The sequence below is a fragment of the Ovis canadensis genome, chromosome 3, assembly GCF_042477335.2.
Source record: "Ovis canadensis isolate MfBH-ARS-UI-01 breed Bighorn chromosome 3, ARS-UI_OviCan_v2, whole genome shotgun sequence".
Classification (NCBI taxonomy): domain Eukaryota; kingdom Metazoa; phylum Chordata; class Mammalia; order Artiodactyla; family Bovidae; genus Ovis; species Ovis canadensis.
Window position 1 is genome coordinate 73579970 of NC_091247.1, and position 21028 is coordinate 73600997.

General features: G+C 33.0%; 1 protein-coding gene across 12 annotated transcripts in view; it reads left to right on the forward strand.

Annotated features, from left to right (window-relative positions):
* The window catches only part of NRXN1 (neurexin 1), a 1213874-nt gene that overhangs the window by 108479 nt on the left and 1084367 nt on the right, over positions 1–21028 (forward strand). The window contains exons 3-5 of one of the 12 annotated variants that reach the window (XM_070292300.1): positions 9782–9799; positions 13087–13116; positions 13878–15379. The exons of 7 other annotated variants lie outside the window; for them this stretch is intronic. In XM_070292300.1, the coding sequence (XP_070148401.1) occupies positions 9782–9799; positions 13087–13116; positions 13878–13930 (101 nt within the window). In that variant the 3' untranslated portion in view covers positions 13931–15379. Of the gene's footprint in view, positions 1–9781; positions 9800–13086; positions 13170–13877; positions 15380–21028 lie in introns of those variants that run through there. 4 more of the 12 variants (XM_070292299.1, XM_069583372.1, XM_069583366.1 and 1 more) reach the window with 4 other exon arrangements.

Genomic DNA, 21028 nt, shown 5'->3' on the forward strand with positions numbered 1-21028 from the left:
TGTTTTGAAAATTAAATCTTTATCTTGGAAGTGGTTTGGATTAAAAAGAAATGTTTCCATTCCAGTAATCAGAAAGCAGTTTATATAAATGTCAAGAAATAATATCATATGCACATTATTCCATTAAAAAAATAAAATGAACTGTTTTGGAATTAATGTTCAAATTGGCTCTACTAAAGTCCAAAAAACAAAAAAATACTTTTTATCTTTTGGCATGTTTTCTTAAGCAGTGGATATCCATTTTAGAAAAAGAAAAGATAGGGAATTATAAGGCTACCCTAAAAGCTTGTGTTTGTAGTGATCTGATTTTATGGATAAGTAAATCAACAGATAAAGGAAAGATTATTCAAGCTTATGGCTCCTTCTTCAATGTGGAATTGCATTCATATGGGTCTACTTAAGTACTAGACATTAACCCAAAACAGTTATATATATGGAATCTTTAGTCATACAAAATTTGTTGTACCTATGAAAAAACATTTTATTGTTAGCCTATAACATAAAACTGTATTTTGTAAAGGAAGATAGGATTTTGTAGAGCATCTTTAGTTTTTCTTTCTACTTGTCTAATGTTTCAGATTTTAAAAGTTTAGAGCTTCCTGCTCAGTTTCCAGGAGATTTACTATACATCTTGTAGGTAAAAGGAATGAAAATAGTATTTTTATCAAATTTGCATTTTATAACTAAAATGAAAAGACAAATATACTTTATGTGGCATGTTGATATTATATTGCCTACCCTTCCAAATATTTGACTTGGAATCAAGTAGTCTTTTGTTTCAGATATTTTAAAAGGGAAGAGAAATTTATGTGCTATGAATGAAATGAACACTTTTCTTTAAATTTTAAAGGAAGCAAGAAATTATGGAATAATTCTCTCTTTTATTTCTAGTAGGTAGAATGCCCATGGACAAACACATTTACTAACATGGGCCAGCTTTTTGCTATTATAGTAGGGCAAAGATTTTACAAAAGTATTTTTTTTTCCTGAGAAATAATTCATTCTAATAGCACAGGGAAAGTGGGTTTTAGGACCTTCTTTTTCTTCAATAAAGGAAATTAAACAGTATTATATTTTTGACTTTATAGAAGTAGCACATAAATGCAATGAAGAAGAAATATTTTCCCTAAAATATTTCTGCTATCTTTCAACAGGATCAAAGAAATCATGAATATAGTCCCCATACTTTCTTGTATTACTTTTAAAAAATTGACAAAATAGATATATTTTAATAATTTTTCTAGGAATGTAGCACCACCTTACTAGACACTTCAGCATGTTGTCCAAATTCTTCATGCTTATTTTCTTTTTAATAGTTTTTGAAATTTGCAAACTTTCACAAGGAGCCTTAAACTTTCTATATACTCTTGCAATCTTTTACATTCTATTTAGGTATATTAGGCAAGTCATTCAACACACTGAGATAACATAAATATAATATAAATGATGTTTATAAACGTACATTTAAAGTGATGAGGCCTAGTCAAGGGTGGGTATATTATTTTTTATTATTATTTCTCTTAAACATTTAGAAGAAGTTACTTGAGATCTTTCAGTTCAGTTCAGTTGCTTAGTTGTGTGTGACTTTTTGCAACCCTAAGGACTGCAGCTCGCCAGGCTTCCCCGTCCATTACCTACTCCTGGCTGCTGCTGCTGCTGCTAAATTGCTTCAGTCGTGTCCGACTCTGTGTGACCCCATACATGGCAGCCCACCAGGATCCCCCGTCCCTGGGATTCTCCAGGCAAGAACACTGGAGTGGGTTGCCATTTCCTTCTCCAATGCAGGAAAGTGAAAAGTGAAAGCGAAGTCGCAGTCGTGTCCGACTCTTAGCGACCCCGTGGACTAAAACCTACTAGGCTTCTCTGTCAATGGGATTTTCCAGGCAAGAGTATTGGAGTTGGTAGCCATTGCCTTCTCCAACCTCCTCCTGGAGCTGGCTGAAACTCATGTCCATCGAGTCAGTAATGCCATCCAACCATCTCATCCTCTGTCATCCCCTTCTTCCTGCCTTCAGTCTTTCCCAGCACCAGGGTCTTTCCCAGTGAGTCAGTACTTTGCATCACGTGGTCAAAGTACTAGAGCTTCATCTTCAGCATTAGTCCTTCCAATGAATATTTAGGATTGGTTTTCTTACAGATTGACTAGTTGGATCTCCTTGTAGTCCAAGGGACTCTCAAGAGTCTTCTCCAGCACCACAGTTCAAAAGCATCAAGTCTTTGGTGCTCAGCTTTCTTTATGGTCCAACTCTACAGCCATATATGACTAATGGAAAAACCATAGCCTTGACTAGACGGACCTTTGTTGTCAAAGTAATGTCTCTGCTTTTTAATATGCTGTCTAGGTTTGTCATAGCTTTTCTTCCAAGGAACAAGTGTCTTTTAATTTCATGGCTGCAGTCACCGAAATCTGCAGTGATTTCAGTCCCCAAGAAAATAAAGTCCCTCACTCTTCCCATTGTTTCCCTATCTATTCCCCATGAAGTGATGGGATCAGATGCCATGATCTTAGTTTTCTGAATGTTGAGCTTTAAGCCAACTTTTTTGCTCTCCTCTTTCACTTTCATCAAGAGGCTCTTCAGTTCCTCTTCACTTTCTGCCATAAGGGTGGTATCATCTGCTTATCTGAGGTTATTGATATTTCTTCTGGCAGTCTTGATTCCAGCTTGTGATTCATCCAGCTTGGCATTTTGCATGATGTAATCTGTTATTTATAAGTTAAATAAGCAGGGTGACAATATATAGCCGTGGGGTACTCCTTTTCCTATTTGGAACCAGTCCATTGTTCCATGTCTGGTTCTAACTGTTGCTTCTTGACCTGTATACAGATTTCTCAGGAGGCAGATCAAGTGGTCTGGTATTCCCATCTCTTAAAGAATTTTCCACAGTTTGTCGTGATCCACACAGTCAAAGGCTTTGACGTAGTCAATGAAGCCGAAGTAGATGTTTTTTCTGGAATTATCTTGCTTTTTCTATGATCCAGCACATGTTGGGAATTTGACCTCTGGTTCCTTTGCCTTTTCTGAAACCAGCTTGAACATCTGGAAGTTCTTGGTTCACGTACTGTTGAAGCCTACCTTGGAGAATTTTGAACATTACTTTGTTAGTGTTTGAGATGAGTGCAATTGTACGGTAGTTTGAACATCTTTGGCATTGCCTTTTTTAAAAATAACATTTCATAAAACATTAAAAAAATTGCATCTGATTGCTTTCTGTTTTCCATGATTGGTTCCAAAGAATGTGATATCATTTTGTCTTAATCTGATATTACTGCATTATATTTAGTAAGCAGAGAATAGAACACCTTGTAAGGAAACCATCAACTTAAAAATATTTTGAAATATATTAAATTATTGGTATTTGACCAATTTTAATCTGAAAATAGTAATTTTATATGTTTCAACCTCAGGTACTATTGGACTAATTTTTTTCAGTCTTTGGAAAAGCAGAATTCTTCATAACAGTCTTCCTCTTGTTGAAATATCCTTCATTTTAAAGATTACCAGATATTTAGTTCATTGTAGGTAGCATTTTAGTGAACTTTGAGAGATTCCTGGAAAATTTTTAATTTTGAATGTACTAAAATTTTTAACATAATATTTTTATTTAGGAAAAATGTTAATTTCTCTTAAAGTTATTTTCAGTGAGTTTTATAAAACTTTAAAATTACATTAGCCATAAATTGTAAAATATGTAAATATCTTGCATTTTAAATATCAAAGTAATGAAAAACAAAGTTTTGAAGAATTGAAATATCTTTTTAATATTTATTGCATTTTACCTTATGAACTATTTGTTAAGTATGCAAAGGTCCTATGGATTAAAGATAACATGAATTATTTATATTAAATTAAATTTTATTTTTCCTTAAATAAAATATGTATAATTGATAGATCATACAAACCATTTTCAATTTGATTTATACAAATCTAATTTGTTAATCTGTAAATTTACATCAATTTTATATCATATGAACCATTTTCTATTTGATTTATATGGGTCTAATTTATTAATCTCTAAATTTAGGACTTGTTTTTATAGTATCACTTACTTAGTCATATTTTTGTGCAATATCCCCTTAATTTAATGACAGAATTTTTTTCTACAGGGAAATTAAATAGCCTTCTCTGAGATCCTAAGTGTAGATAAGTAAAATCAGAAGTATTTGAAAGTTTATTTTAAACATCTCTGTAATAAAATGATTTGTAAAAAAAAAAATACTGTAGACATCTAGCATATGTTAGATAGTTCTCTCAAATGAAAGGTCATTGGTGTCCTTCAGCAGAATTCATCTACTCTATATTTATTGTTGAAGGACACATTGTGGAATATTCTTTGCTGTTACCCACGCAAGTCAGAGGATGTTTCCTATTCATTTGCTCATTTAAAAATTCATCCCTGAGTACTGACTGGCACATCTACAAACCCTCTAGATGGGGGTGATATGTTGAGTGGGTGGGTAGGAGTGTATTTAAATTTATTTTCCCAACTCCAAACCAAGAATTTTCCACCTCTAATTCCTAAACTGTTGTGAGTTTGGACTCTTAGGAAGCGATACTCCCCAGAACCAGCTTTCTTTGGAGAGTTGTGTAGCAATGTTTGAGCTTGGGTGGGAAAGTACACACCCTGATCACTGTTATCTGTAGCTTCCAGATGAAGAAATGTTCATTTCTCAGTAAGCAGTCACACAATAGTAATGAGCACACACAATGTAGACTGTGCTCTGTTCCTGGTCACTGTGAAATATCTTTCCCTAAGTCTGCTATTATTGTAAATGTAGAAATGTTGACTTCTCAAAGTTTAGATGAAGGGAAGAACTGAGACTATAAAAGCAGGATAAATCCTTGTAATAGGCCCTCATGAAAAGGAAATGCAGTATAGTTTATGTGTGCTATTTAATATATACTTTAATATGTTCACTAACAATTGTTAAATTCTATTAGGACCATTGAACAGCTTAAACACAATAATCTGCCATATAATTAGGCTTCCTTCTTCCTTCTTTCTCTTCTTTACTTTCTTCCTCCATTAAGAAGATGGAAATCAAACACCACAAGTACTTTGTCACAAAGTTGGTACCTGTGTGAAGCAGAAATATAGGCAGTCTCCAACTTATGAAAGTATAATCTCAATATATATATATTTATAAATATATTTATTGGAATAAATAGGTAGAAACTCATCTCACATTTCCCAAAGAAACAAGACTGTAAGGCAAGGTAATCTCAGACCATTTCACCAAGGACTCATTAATTCCATATCTTGAATCATTGTATTGTACCAAAAGTACTGAAAGTGCAGTCAGATGTTACCCATAATTTCTTAGGGAGAATGGTTTTATAGCCCTAAATGTGATGCCAAGATCATCTCTGCTGCTTCAAGTTGGTTAGAGATATCCCTCTTTTTACTCCTGAACAGTGACAAGATCAGGAGGGAGACAGAGAGGAGAAAAAAAAAAAAAAGCTTCCCCAGGTGGCTTCTCTCATGCCCTAGGATCAGGATTCCAGGAGACTGAATGGGAGTGCCATTTAGGTGAATTTGAAACAAGTTGTTGAGCCCATCTGTTAAAAAGCATTTTTGAAACTAGCCAAATTCCTGCCCAGACTTTTCTTTCCTTAAGAATCCATAATGGACCTTTATGCTTCCTTTTCTGTTTGTTCTTGCTCTTGATTCTGGCTGGCTTTTCTCATCCTCTAGGTGACTGCTGCACAGATCCATAGAACCAGTGATTTCCTCCATTTCCTGTCCTTGAAGCAGTCCTGCAGTACTGAGGTTTTCTAAAGGCTTTCACTGTTAACACCAAAAGAAAAATAAAACAAAGCTCCATCCTTTGCCACCATGGGAACCAGACTCTGCTATACAGGCATTTGGTTTTCCCAAACGAGGGATGAAATCTTGAAAAATACTGTGAGGAGCTAGAATGTTGAGGGTAGACACTAGCAAGTGCAGGGTATGTTAGAAAATAAATGAAATTGTATTCTGAATTCCTGCTTCCGCTGGCTAGCACCGGCCTCCAGCTTTGCTATTATGTACCCTACCATGGAGGGCATGGGTCTGAGTGGGAACCTTTCTGCGGTAGTGGCAGTTTTGATAGAGGAAAGAAGGAGCCAGAAAAAATGTAGGGAGCCAGTCACAGGCAACTAGCAGAAAAGGAAGGAATCCCAAAAGGAGGAGAGCCTAAGTGGTAGCAGGAGACTGCTTTGGGTCAGTTTTTAATGTAAAATGTAGCATATAAGTTGACTACTGCTTGTGCATTTAGATGAAGCATTTCATGTTGCTAAACAAACACTGATTATACAAAAGGAGTTATTTGTGATATTTTATCCCATACTTTGATTCATTCACTTGGCATGATTTAATTTCTGATTTTCTTTACTTTCAAACAAGGACTTTTTTTTATTTATTCATTTTTCTTTTCCTAGTAGTATGCCATTAAGATTATGTGCAAAAACCGTAATAATAAAGTTACCATCCTTGCCTTCTTATAAGCTGGTGCTCAGTCCCTTCAGTTGTGTTCAACTTTTTGTGACCCCATGGACAGTAGCCTGCCAGACTTTTCTGTCCATGGGATTCTCCAGGCAAGAATACTGAAGTGGGCTGTCATACCCACTCCAGGGGATCTTCCTGACTCAGAAATCAAACCTGCATCTCCAGCGTCTCCTGCATTGCAGGCAGATACTTTACCCACTGAGTCACCTGGGAAGCCTTCCTTATAAGCTGGGAACCAGCAAGCAGGAAAGCATCTATGAAGATGCTCTTTGGAAGTAATTTTAAAGCTTGCAATTTTGCATACAGTTTAAAAGTCTACCTCTTCCCTCATGTCAGCATACAACCATTATTCATAATGTGACTGATATTCTATTACTTGATTTCTCTATCTGTGAATATGTCTTATCTGAAAGAAAAATAAAATTTAAGTTATATTGTTCATGATTTTATATTTAATATTTTCACAATCAAAAGAAAAATGAAAGACTGTGATCTTTATATGTTGCATGCTAATCATAGTAAAGCTGATTACTAGAGACACAATAGGATTAGGTGAGCAGCATTTAGAAGCCATGGTTTTCTGCAAACCCAAGAGCTTTTCCCTAACTTGACAGTGTGTGCAGGTAAGGCTAGATGGAGTGCTTTCTGCCTTACATTAAAGAAAATATGCTGCTTTAGCTTTACATGGTAGCATGCCAGTTTTAGTATCTCTCTGTTGCTCCTCAAAATAGTATTTGGTTGCAAAGAGAAATCAAAAGTTGGTGTTATAAGAAAAACTTTTCTTTTCAAACTTGACATTGTTTGTTTAGTCCAAAAAACAAGTAGAAAAGAAAGAGAAAAGGATAAAAAAAAAAATACATGGATAATGACTGTAAATGCTAGAGTTTTGACCATTTATATGTAGCTACTTCCAAACCAAAATAACCTAAAGATCATCTGTAGATTAACAGGTTCTACATCAACTAAAGCCAGCAAATGGATACCAAAGGGGTAAAATAGATTGAAACAAAGACAAGTTTTTTTTTTTCCAATCCTATAATAGAATCTGAAAATATATAGAAACTCAAGGAAAGTCTGTTCTAAGCCAATTTGTCCCTTCTTCTTTAAATAAGAGTTAATACATTACCTTTCCTTTCACTCTAGTACTTCTGTAAAAAAATCTGAGTCTTATGAGAAGACTATTTTTGTGAACATGATCAAGTCAAGATTTGATTACACTTTGGGCATGACTTGGATTTGCATAACAGAAGTTCCTTTGGTTAAGCCTAGTTCTCTGTATTAGTAAGAACTCGGAGAAATGCCTTATGACTAGACAGGATCAATGGTATTGCCTGTGGCCCTGTGCCTTAGTTAACAGTGAAAAGAGAATGCACTTTCAGCTGACTGACTGACTGACCTTAATTTTGTCAGCACATCTTCCTTTCCTCATATCCTACGAAGCCCATGTATAAAATTTTTGTCATGGCTGATTCTGTTTCATTGGTTTGTTTTCATTTTCCTTTCTCTATTAGACTTCCATGCAGCACTTACCAAAACCCCTTTTGGGAACTGTCCTACTCATGACTGTATTTGCTTAGTAACTCTCCTCTAAATTCCCTGATTTTGTCGTTTTACTCCACATATTTAATAAACTTGTCAAAAAATGAGCATCTTAAATGGAAAATAGAATTTCAAAGGATATCATTATAAAACCAAAGTGTATCCTAAACATTAAAAGATCTATGTCTTTATATGATTCTCAATATAAAGCAATAAAACAAAAACTTAATGTTTGTGACCATGTCATATCCAAGTTGCCTTTGAAAAGTAATACATTCTGATTCCTTATTTGGTAGATAGGAAACCTAAATCAAGCAGCAAATGAGTGTCACATACCAATTATTTCAGTCATTAAAAAAAACTTTTTCTTTTAACATGAACTGTAGGAAACGAACTACTTTGTATAGGTGTAATTGTCTACATTTATCCATGTTCTATTATGCATTAAGGCCACGGCAATAAATGCAGCTGTGTTGATATTTCAGTTTCCACTTAATATATTTTAAACAAAATTGATGATTTTTAGTTCATTAGTAACTTTGACTATTAAGTAGCTGTTTGTTGAAACCTTTAAAATGGTGCATTTGCAGTTATTTTTTTTCTTTCAACTTAACAGCATTTACTATTATCTTACTTTTTATAAATACTTTTCATCATGTACCCTCTTTTAAAAGCACAGCTAATTAAATATAAGAATACGACAAGAAATGTCAACATAGATATGTTTATTGTTGAAAACTTTTTCGTAAGTACCAAAATATTGCTCTCACCCTAGTGCCGTAAAACAGTTTTTCCTTCCATTTCTTAACCTAGGTCCCAAGCCCTGTGTCTCAAATAGTACTTGAATTGCCTTATAGATATTAATAGTTTTATATTGCATACACTTACATTGATTATGTGTAGTTAAGACGTGTAAAATCTGATTATATATGTTTGTATATACACATATGGAAATATACTTAATATATGAAAAATTTAGGTATTATATAGATATATGGACAAACAAGGGAATTTCACCCAATATTATCAGTATATTAACTACATTCATATTCACACCCTAAACAGATGTACAAAGTGAATAAATCATTGTAAGCTTTGTCTTATGAACAGCTATCAAATGAATTTCTCTTGTAATGATTTTTTTCTACTTTATATTTTTGAAAACCGCAATAAACTATTGTCATTTGTGAAAAAGTATGAACACATTATACACTAAATAAATTACAGATTTTAGGTACATAAATTTACATTGTGTTTTTTAAGGAAATAAATTTATTAGAAATATTTCAAGGCCATGATGTAAATAGATTACATATCTGATAGAATTGGGATATCTTTAAGTGAAATTTCATGACTACTTGTCATGAACTTTCTTTTGTCCAAGTAAGTCAAAATTAAAAGTAGAATCTTTTAGAACCACTATAAAAAAGCTTTAGAAATAATTGCTAAGATAACTGTGCTAGCAGCATAGAAGAGTCATGTATGTTTTGCACAGGGCAATGAAAGACTTTTGAAAACTCCTTGCTCAGTACCCAGCAGTATTACTGAAATTTTGTCTCATATTCCTTAAATGCTGCCAGTGGGAGGGAACCTGCTTCCTGTGATTGTTTTTTTTCCCTTTGAATGGGAGCGATGGAGCACTTGCATGATGTGTTTGGTGCCTTGCATGAAAAAGACATGCAAAGGCAAGGTCTAGTCTGCATGCTGCTTAATGAATGTTTTTCCTTTTCTCTCCCTCCTTGTCATGTGCTTTCAGAAGACAACAATGTGGAAGGTGGGTGCTTTCTACTTTGTTTTCCAACTCTCATTTGCTTTTTATTTCTTAGTAATAGTAGAGTACATCTTGAATGTAGACGGTAAGTTGAACTTCTGAGTATTTGCTGATTTCTGGATTGTGTATCATTTTTCATATAGAACACACACTTTCAACTCCCTTCAGCCCCAAGTGTTATGAAACCTCTTCAACCTTAACTCCAGCCCTTGATGGACTTCAGCATCCCATATAAACCTTAGAATACTTATTTCAGTGTTCTCCATGGAAAAATGACACAATCTTGCTTCTTTTATTTTAAATGAAAAAATATATCTTTGTGGTTTCCGAACCCAGTGCATGATTCTTCATTTTTTTTTCTTGATCAAAATGATTTCTTTTGTAAATTTTGAGTATTATTATATCATCTCTAGCCCATTGGTTTAGTTTCAAATGATTTGATTTTTTAAAAAACACAAAATAAAGTATAAGAGGCATAAATTTAGATTAAAAATAAGCCATTGGTTCATGGAAATAAAAGCATTCAGCATTCCAGCATGATTACTGGTAAGTATATTTGTAATATTCTATGTCTGTTAAATAGAATTATGGTATTTGTTCAAGGTTTTCTAAAATTATCAAGAGCTTTTGAGAAAGCTATACATTTTTCCTGTTGAATTCAACAAACTAAAACATGTTTCAACATCTTTTTCTAAATTGAAAAAAAAAAGCAAAATATAGTTGATTTTCTATGTTGTGTTAGTTTCATATTTCAACATCCTTACCTTTAAGGAACTTAAATGCATTAGTGCATGTGCTTTAAAATGAATATGTAAAGGATAAAAACATGAAAAGAACTAGGAAGTGCAAAGAATTGTGAAAGGGAAATTGATGTCATATCACCTTACATGATCATAGCATTAGCAGTTCAGATTCTCTAGAAAGAGTCCCCATCTAATGTAACAGATTAAAATTACTAAAATTTGATGTCTCAAAGAACAATTCATGCTAATACAAAATTGATCAGTAGCAGATATCAGCATATTATTTGTGATTATTTTGTGGATTCTTTCAATTGCTTAGTTGCCGAACATTTGTTTCATAATTTAAGTAAAACAAATTAAAAGTTTAAAAGAAATCACCAGTGAAAAATTTTCCAGGTATTGCTTCTGTAAATGGCATCTTTTTTTCTACAGTATAATTTAAATAGCGTGTGAGTGTGCACTTGGTAAAGATATTACCCTTACAGGTCTGACTGACATTGTTCAAAATCATTCTCATTTATAATTGTGCATGTTATTTGAATTCAAAAGGTTGTTTTTTTTTAAGTATCTTTTTGGCTTTTTTTGTATTTCTTTAATCATCCTGTAAAAAGGTCTATGTTTTTGTTCTTTTCTCTTTAAATCCAGTTGCATTCAAAGGGGCTTTAAAATCAGCTTAATGAGCATGTATGACTCGCTCCTTACACATCTCATGAAAAAAATTGACAAGATTTTCAGAGTATAGGCTCATAAACTATTGTAATAAAGTTCATTCAATCATTGGAGAAGGAAATGGCAACCCACTCCACTACTGTTTCCTGGAAAATTCCATGGATGGAGGAGCCTGATAGGCTCCAGTCCATGGGATTGCAAAGAGTTTGACACGACTGAGCAACTTCACTTTATTCGATCATAATTTTTAATGTCTATGTTTATAACTCCACTTTGACCATATAGTCTAACTGCCTTGGAGGTAGGGAGTATAACACAAACAATGCAAATGTTATTGATATTTAAAAATTTCTATTCTTACTAAGGTAGTATTAAAAGCCATTAGAAGAATGTAAAAATTACATCTTGCACAGAATTATTTCCCTGATTTATTTTACAAAAAAGTTGTGAACTATTGTTAGGAAATGTATAATAATTTTTAAATGAAATTAAATGAAAAATTGTATAACCTGGGCAGAAAAGCTGCTGTTCTTAAGCACATAAAGTATCATGAGTCACCAATGAATCATAAACTTTTTAAACTGATTGTGATTTTTGTTTTGTTTAAAAATCACTTAGAAAATATAAAAGAAACTAGATTACAGAAACATTGAACTACTGTACTAAATAATTTTTATATCATAATTATATGATTTGTAATTGTGTCTGCCCCACAGTAATGTGTAAATACCCCTTAAAATTTTAAGGCCATAATATAGGTTATTTCAATACTGATTCAAGTAATATACAATGCTGTTTAGCTCAAAGCCTCAAATATATTTGAACAGTGGGAAATGAAATATACATTTTATTAAATTTGTATGTATGCTTTATTTCTCTAGCATTTTCCCATATTCTTGAAATATATAGGGATTGAAATGTAACTTAATTTCTAAATTTAGAATAAAGAACTAGGAATTAATGCTGAAAAGTAAAACATATATTTATACATAGTGAAATAATTTTTAAAAGAAAATTACTAGTATTCTTTAGAAAATGGGTAGTCTTCAATCTTAAATTGTCAAGGAAGAATTAAAAATAATTTAAATAAACAAAAGGAATTCCATATTCTTTTAGAAAACTATCTTGATGAAATTTTATCTTAAATATACTCATGTTAACTCATACTTTAATATTGAAGTGATGTTTAAGTAAAATATTAAATAATTTTGTTTTCCATGGAAAATTACTTAAGCCTGTTTAAAGGTCATCCATTGTTTCTTAAAAAAATTCTAACTTTACAACTGCATGTCTGATGATCTCTTTTATATTTGAACAAGCTTATTCAGTTCCTAACTGTGTCAGACAAGGGGCCATTTCTGCATTATCATTTCAGTGTGACTCAGGATGTGTTTTTCTGTTTTTCATTTAATTATGAAACGTCTCATTTTTTATGAGAGGAAAAAGATCAGACCCAGCCCATGTTTCAGGTATTCCCTTGGGTTTTTTTTTTTTTAAGTATAATTTCGTCACCAAAGAAGGCAAACCCTGTGGGGGCAGTGTTCAAAACAGCCTTATCAGAGGGCATGCAGGGCAGATGCAATATTTAAGGGGTTGGTTGGATTTTAAGTCATGCTCTTATGCTGTTGAATGCTCCAACTGATACATGGAAGAAATACACAGTGCAGCACATGCAAGTGTTTAAATTGCAGTTCTATAAATCTTTGCCCCAAAGCATTCCAACCAGGAGTTGAAAGAATGCTTTTGATTTGCCTCTGTGATACAGACACGTCTCATAGGAAACAAGATGTCTGTCACTGAACATTTTTGTCACTGTGACAACCCTGCCTTCCCATGCTCCCTTGTTTATTGCTGACTGTGCTCTTGTTTCCCTTCAAGGTCTGGCGCACCTGATGATGGGCGACCAAGGTATGGGCTCTGTTCCTTTTCCACTCTGCTTTCAGTGTTTTCTTGTTCTCTAGCCGCTTTCAAACCATTGCTGCAAAGGATGGGCAAATGCTTGCAAGTTATCTGGCTGCAAATAAAATGCATAACTTTGTTCACATTTTTTCATGTGTTTTTCTCCCCTTTATTTGTTGGTTTGGTATTGGTTTGCTCCTTTGACTTTTATTTTCCTTCATTCTTGCACTATATCTGCAAATAAATGAGACATAAGAACTTGTAATTGAGAGTTTCCATACGTTTATCAGCATATGCAGTTAAAGGTAGTTATAGTAAAGAAAATCAGAGAGCCATTAATATATGAAAGAAGATACTTGGTTTAATGTACTGCACCAAAAAGAGTCCATTTTTCACCCATGCATGGCAGTTTGGGAACATATGCAGACATCTTTGGCTTCTGGCTTCTTGAATGCTGAGTATAGTGTTCTACAAAATCAATACTTTTTCTACCTACAGGCATTGTGTATCTCCTTTTGTGCAGTCTTTTAAAGTGAGCATGGGCTTTCTAATTTCCTTGCACGTATTGCCTTAAAAAAAGGCAGATTTCTCAACATGTATTGATTATATCTCCATTTGTTTTCAAACCCTTATTTATACCTTCTTGTATATTTAATTTGCAAAGAGTAGTACATTTACATATATTCATAATTCTTATTGTTGTTTCTCTCCTCTTTATTCTCTTTGTATGGAAACCCTTTCTTCATGGAACCATTTCATCAAATCCATAGGTAAAAGTAAAGGTATTACATTATTTTATTTCTTCTTAATATCATCCATATGAATAATAGTGTGTCTAAGTTATGCAAATATATTTAGACCTTTTGGCATTAGTAATGGGCACTGGGAGGTAGGTGTGAGTGGTAATGAATATTTTATGAATTTAAGGTAAGAAAAATCCATCAAAATGTTTCCCTCTGTTTTTCTTGCTCTTTAGAGTGTTTTTTTTTTTAATGTCAGCAGCTTATATAATTAGCATATTTAAAGATTAGTTACAGGTTTTAGTGTCAGTTTTTGCAGTATCATTTAATGGTAGTTAAATAATGAGTGTAGCCACCAGAAACATATCATCCTCAAATATTTAATTCTGGAGTACACCTGCACCAGCTATTCTGCCTAAGAATGTAAGTCGAAGCATGTGCAGCGTTGAAATGGTACTGCTGCAGGCTCATCAGGCTGTGGTCCTCTAGATGTTATATAAACATGTTGACTCCATGGTAACTCTAAAAGGTAGTGTCATAAGAGAGATAAAGGCTCAAGACAAGCCTGCTCTTTCTTTTGTGGATACTAACTTTGTTTTAAGAACATTGTCAACTAGGTATACATTTCTGCATCCCTTGGTAAGTCAGGCATGTGTATTCTTTGACAGTATTGGTGCCAAATTTAAAAGCATGCTTAGTTTGCCATTTAGAACTATCCATGTTGTGTTTAATGTTTTCATTAAAAGAAAATAGATGATATGCAGCTGTGGTAAATATAAATATGTCTCATAGCCTTTAACCATTTTTAACTGTGTATGAATGAATGTGCCCTTGGTATCTAGTTTTGTTTTATTTTGGCTGTTTTAAACACAAGCATGTGTTTCTTTGAGTTCTCTGAATCTCTCTTTTGCTCTGAACCTTCATCAGGTGAATTGGTACCAAAGTACACAGTTCTCTCCCTTTGCATTAGTGTCATCCAGCAGGGAAGCTTTTCTGTTTAAAAAAAAAAAAGCCCTGAATATGAGTGTAGAAATAAGTAAGAGAGGATATCAAAATTTTAAATGTGTAACATAGACCTTTAGAAACAAATGTTGTCTGAGTATTTTGAGCCAATAAAAAGAGAACATATGTTATTGCAGTTTGTATTTTGGTCAGCCATTTCGAATGATATAACTTAACCTTATTTTACACTTTTAGAAACCATGAAAATGACAACATATATCAGTTCTTTATCAGGAAAAAAGACACAGATGGGTATAACGGACTTTTGGTCTCAGAGGGAGAGGGAGAGGGTGGGATGATTTGGGAGAATGGGAATTCTAACATGTATACTATCATGTAAGAATTGAATCGCCAGTCCATGTCTGACGTAGGGTGCAGCATGCTTGGGGCTGGTACATGGGGATGACCCAGAGAGATGTTGTGGGGAGGGAGGTGGGAGGGGGGGTCATGTTTGGGAACGCATGTAAGAATTAAAGATTTTAAAATTAAAAAAAAAATAAAAAAAAATTAAAAAAAAAAAAAAAAAGAAATTTTATGTACCATTTGGGATACTTTTAAAATTCTTTTTTTTTTTTTTGAGGCCAAACTACTGTTACTTCCATTTCTGAAGTGAGCATTTTCCCCCAAGTTCCATAGTATAGGAATCAGGCTGACATAGAGGGAAATGTATTTATATTTTATTTTACTAGCTGAGTGAAGTAAATGTATATGTGTTTGTATATGTGCATGCATATATTTGTATGAATGCATGTGTATACATAACTTTCTAAGTATACATACACATATATATCAATTACATTGTAAAAAAGTAACTCTTAAAAATAATACTCTAATTATATAACCATTTAACTCTACTTATGGAATAATTCATTTTTATGCTTACCTGATATTCATTTTGGTATAATTAATGTTAAGTGTCACTTAACTTTATTCAGTTGTATTATGTCAGTCATAAAAGTTTTCTATTGACATGTGTGTCAAAAATATTTTTGCTTTACCAGTTTTCATCAAATTTTATTTCTCAATCAGCACAAAACTATACAGGACAGGAATTTGGTATTTACTTTACATTATTTTTCTGTTAATAGGGCTAGGACACTTCTTGGTGTTAAATGGGAAATGAAGACTTTGAGATGGACTTGGGTATTTTGTAAAACAGTGATCACCTTTACATGTTGGTTAAGCTATATATATATATATATATACACATATATATGCATATATATAATGAGAAACATGATTTGTAAGTCTGCATTAGTTGCAAATTAGTTCAACAAATCTGCATTCTAGAACAAAAAATCCAGTCTTGACTGTGATGAATCATAAATGAGTGTCAATAAAATAGGGAATGAAAACATGGAAAGAAATGGAAGTGCAGGGAGAGTGGTAAATAGTATGATTAGTGATGGGCATTCAGAAAACATAAAGATAATATGAATCAGGGTCTCCTTTAGGAGGCTATCCTTGCCTTGTACCACCTGTTGGAGGAGTCAAAAATGTCTGGAAACTTTACAGTGTAGCCTTTTGTATCAGGTTAAATCCTAGTTGTGCATAAAACGTGTTAAATCTACCTAGTCTTAAGTAACATAATGCATGGAAAATTCATGCTTGTCAAATCTTCCCATCAAATTTTAATCCTGAAACATTTTTTGGACCCACCATTTCTCTTTAGGAGTAGTGAATTCAGGTGCTCTGGAATAATCATTTGGGAATTAAAATCTTCCTTTATTGAATCCAGAAGCAAAACCAAGTTCAAGAATATTATTGCTATCATTTTGATATATTTTATATGGATTCTTAGGTATTTTCTGAACTTTTAAATGTCCAGTGACAGACAATTGTATTACGTTTTGTAATTTTTAAAAGGAACATTTCTTCTGATAACCTCCTTCATCCTCCTCCTCAGGCTTCTCTCTAGAGGTAAGCACTGGTATCACTTTGTGATATATCCTTACACAGTTGGTATGGATCCTTCCAAACTCCGTAATTATTTCTTCAGGGTTTGAAAACTGCATAATTCCTTATCATATTGTATGACAAAAGCAGATAAGTCAGCTGGAGACGTGTTAGGGCTCGTTGCTTTGCTGGCAGAATCAAAATGAAAGAAATAAAAACTTTTTCACTCTTTTTGTAGACCATCTTGACTCATATTTTGACTTGGTCATTCTGTTTCACATTTTAGAGTTGATTATTTTTATTTGTTTTCATGTTTTCTAAATGATTACAGTTAGGAATAATGTTTATTTTCTTTGGGATAACTAAGAGAGAGAATATTCAGGGCCAACCAAACTCCTATTGGTTGTGGTTAGATAAATTCAAGCAGTCTTTGTGACACTGTGTTTGCTTTCTTTCTAGGTTTGAAATTTGCCACAGTATTGTTAGGAATATTGACAATATTAACTTTATTTTCCACTCCTTTTGAGAATCTAGATTTATCTATTTGTCTGGGAAGGCAGTTTTTTTGCTTGTTTTCTTCTATGTGTATTTAAACTGGTCACTTCATTCTAACAATTGATTATATTTTACTCTAATATTTGAGAAAAATGAATGACCATTTAAATCGGAAAATGTCAAAGAAAGTTACACTGCAAATCCAGCCATCATTGACTGGTTAAATAGCTGAGAAGCATAGGTTAATAATTGTCCATTGAATGATGACCAAAAGCCTATATTTTCTATCATAACAATTATTATAACTATATATTTATGTGAATGATTATATATTTAATGTCAACTTTTCCTAGTAGAATGTAAGCTCCATGAGGGCAGGAAGCTTGACTTTCTTTTTGACCATTGTATTTCCAGAATGTCTTTCTTACTGTATCTTGAACTTGGCATTCTCATGATTTAAGTATGTGTGTTTTGGGGGTGTATTGGAAAAGGTAGATATAGAGGAGGACATGGAGGCTTTGTGGTGGACATAGTAGAGGGTGGAAAAGTAAAAGGAAACTTGTAAAAGTAACTAGAAAGAATTGTAGCAATAGATTATATTGAATGCTGTCTGTCTCTACACTTCTTTTGTTTCCGATCATATCCTTTTTCAAAGCTACAGTATTTCTTTCTAATAAAATATCATTCTGGTATCACTTTAATATGTCTTAACCTATGAACAGCAATGATCCTGTAAGGAAGTAAAAGGTCTCTGTATTTTTGTGTTTGTAGGTTTTCAAAAATTTTAATGTGATTCACTGTCACAGTGGCAAATAATAAAACCGTATTTTCTAACTTTCACTATTCGTGTGATAGCAACACAGGACATTTCCTGAAATTCACATATAATGTTAAACTAACTAATGTGGTTTCCATGAGTTCTGAGTTCTTTTTTTTTAACCTGTATCAATTGTGATGTACCATAAGACTTGTGTTTAAATTGGGTTTCAATTGGGTTAGCATTGCAAGCTTTCAAACAAGCCAGAATTTGTCGTATCTGTGATATGTCTTAATGTGATATGAGCATATTTGCTATTCCTTTCATTTGTAAATCCTGCACTATATTTGCAAAATAAGTTTCCATTTGACTCTTTCAAATGTTTATTGTTTATCTGTGTTTCTCATGTTACTAGAAAGCCAAGGTATTACAACTGTAGACCATGTAATTACACATTTTAAAAGTTCCTAAACTTCATTGTGTTAGTGAAAATGAAGATCTTAAAATGGAATAACTGTAAAGAAAATACAGATTTTTCTCATAACCTTGTGTTAATATCTATATATAGTTAGTTCCACTCACCTAATTGATAAGCAGTATCAAAGATTATGTATTTAAAATTTTACCTGTAATGTGAAGCCACAACTAATATTCTATCTATTCTTAAAATAGATTTGATATTATTAATACTTAGAGAAAAATAACATATTTAGTAGTAGTATGCATCTTCTTCTGTTTCCATAATTTTTGTTTCAACTATCATCTTTGTGACTAATTTGTCTGTGAAGTGCAGTTTCCAGTTACCAACATCATGATGCATGTTTGTTTTATAACTCGGAAATACATTTTACTGTGATATCTGATATAGAACTAATTTAGTTTTGAAAATATCATATCTCTCTTCTTTTGTATGGCTTCTGAAGTCATGTCTCCTCATTTAGCTTCAAAATATCAACTATTCTTCATTGCTCAGAAGCATTTTTGAGTGTTGACAGAATCTTAACTGTATTGAAATGCTTACGTGTGGTTCATTTGCAACCGAGGCATAATTTATTTCTGTTTATTTATTGTGACTTCTATTGTTGCAGTACTAGAAGCTCCTCAGCCACAGAACATGGAAAGACCAGAATTTCACTTCATGAAATAAGATATTAAATGTCTACTTCACTAATGTAATATACTTAGAAGGCTACATCACTGTTTAAAATTTGGCATTTATTTTGCAGTCTTCCTTAGCCTACCTGCCTGTCAGTTCTGAGCACAATGAAGAAAAGCTACTGGAAGAGTAAATATTTCTGTATTACTGCTTGCTGCAATTTAATGGTTTTTATCATTATGTTTTTACTAAGAAAAGCCCCAGCACCTTTTTTTATATCTTCACTCTTGGTTCTGTGATGAGAAGTTTCCTATTTACATTCTATACACAATTATGACATTGAATAACTGGTAAACTAAATAAGGATTTTGTTAAGCTTGTAGTGGATTAATTAATCCTCATTGAACAGCACAGAAAGGATTCTTCACAGTCTAACAGTTTAAAGAATGAGGTAGTATAAATATAACTTTAGATTCTTTACTGAAATAGATCATAAATAGCAAAAAAAATATTTTATATCATATTGAATATTAAAAGGATCATTTCTTTTACAAAATAATGATTTTATCTTATTTATCCATGTTGAAATGTATTTTTGTTAATCTGAAGTGAAGTGAAATGAAGTGATAGTCTCTCAGTCATGTCTGACTCTTTGTGACCCCATGGACTTAGTCCATGGAATTCTCCAGGCGAGAATACTGGAGTGGGTAGCCTTTCCCTTCTCCAGGGGATCTTCCCAACCCAGGAATTGAACCCATATCTCCCACATTGTAGGTGGATTCTTTACCAGCTGAGCCACAAGGGAACCCAAGAATACTGGAGTGGGTAGCCTGTCCATTCTCCAACAGATCTTCCCACCCAGGAATAGAACCAGGGTCTCATGCATCGCAGGTGGATTCTTTACCAATTGAGCTATGAAGGAAGCCTAAATTAATCTAGGTTTAAAAAATCAGAATCTTTAGGCTGATAAGAAGATATTTCTTAACTTGTCTTGGCCAGTGATTTTAAAGAATACTATAATTACCCAGGATACTCATTAGCTCATATACTAAAGGGACTCGAATCTTCAACTAGAATCAGAACTTTGTAGCAGAAAAGAACTTTTCAGATAATCTTTACAAATTGTTGACACTATTTTATTTATAACATATAATGGGAGACATTGCTTATTATGATAGGCAAAACACTGTGGAAATTTTGGCTAAAATAACTGATACAGACTTATCAACTCTAAGGAGACCTTAAGACTTTGCTCCACTTAAACACTAATAATCATGAAACAGGATTCTATCTTCTTATTTAAAAAATAAAGTTAGAGGTAGTATGAAGGAAACTCCTCATAAAGTATTATATAAGATGCTATTGTTTCTCATTTTGAAGGTTTCATTTTAGGGGAGTAAAATATCTTATAACAAAGGACCAGTATAGTGTGATATGTAAGTACCACAGTCATAAGACCTGTTCAAATCCTGCATTTGCTTTTTACTGACCCGGGGCAAATAATTCAGCCTCACATGTCTAAATCTTAGGATCTGTATTATTAGCTAATAAAAATACTCCATTCTCCAGTATGCTGTTACATGACAAATGCAAAAATAAGTAAAAGATGGTTTCTATCAATGGTAATGCTGAAACATACTGTACACCCTTAAATTAAGTAAATCTGAAAACTAATAATATGTAATATGCCCAGGATTTTAAGATGCTATTAGTTTCAAAATCTGCCTATCCTATATATAAATACCCTATTTTTTATGATTCTATGATTAAGTTATAAATAACTGGACATCAGTGTCCTTGTGGCTCATACTACAGAGAATAGTGGCACAATTAAGCATGAAAGGTTAATTCTACTTAACCATATTTAAATATCCCTATTTCTCTTTTACATTTTCACATTTCTCTCACATATAATGATGAAGTTGAAATAAATTG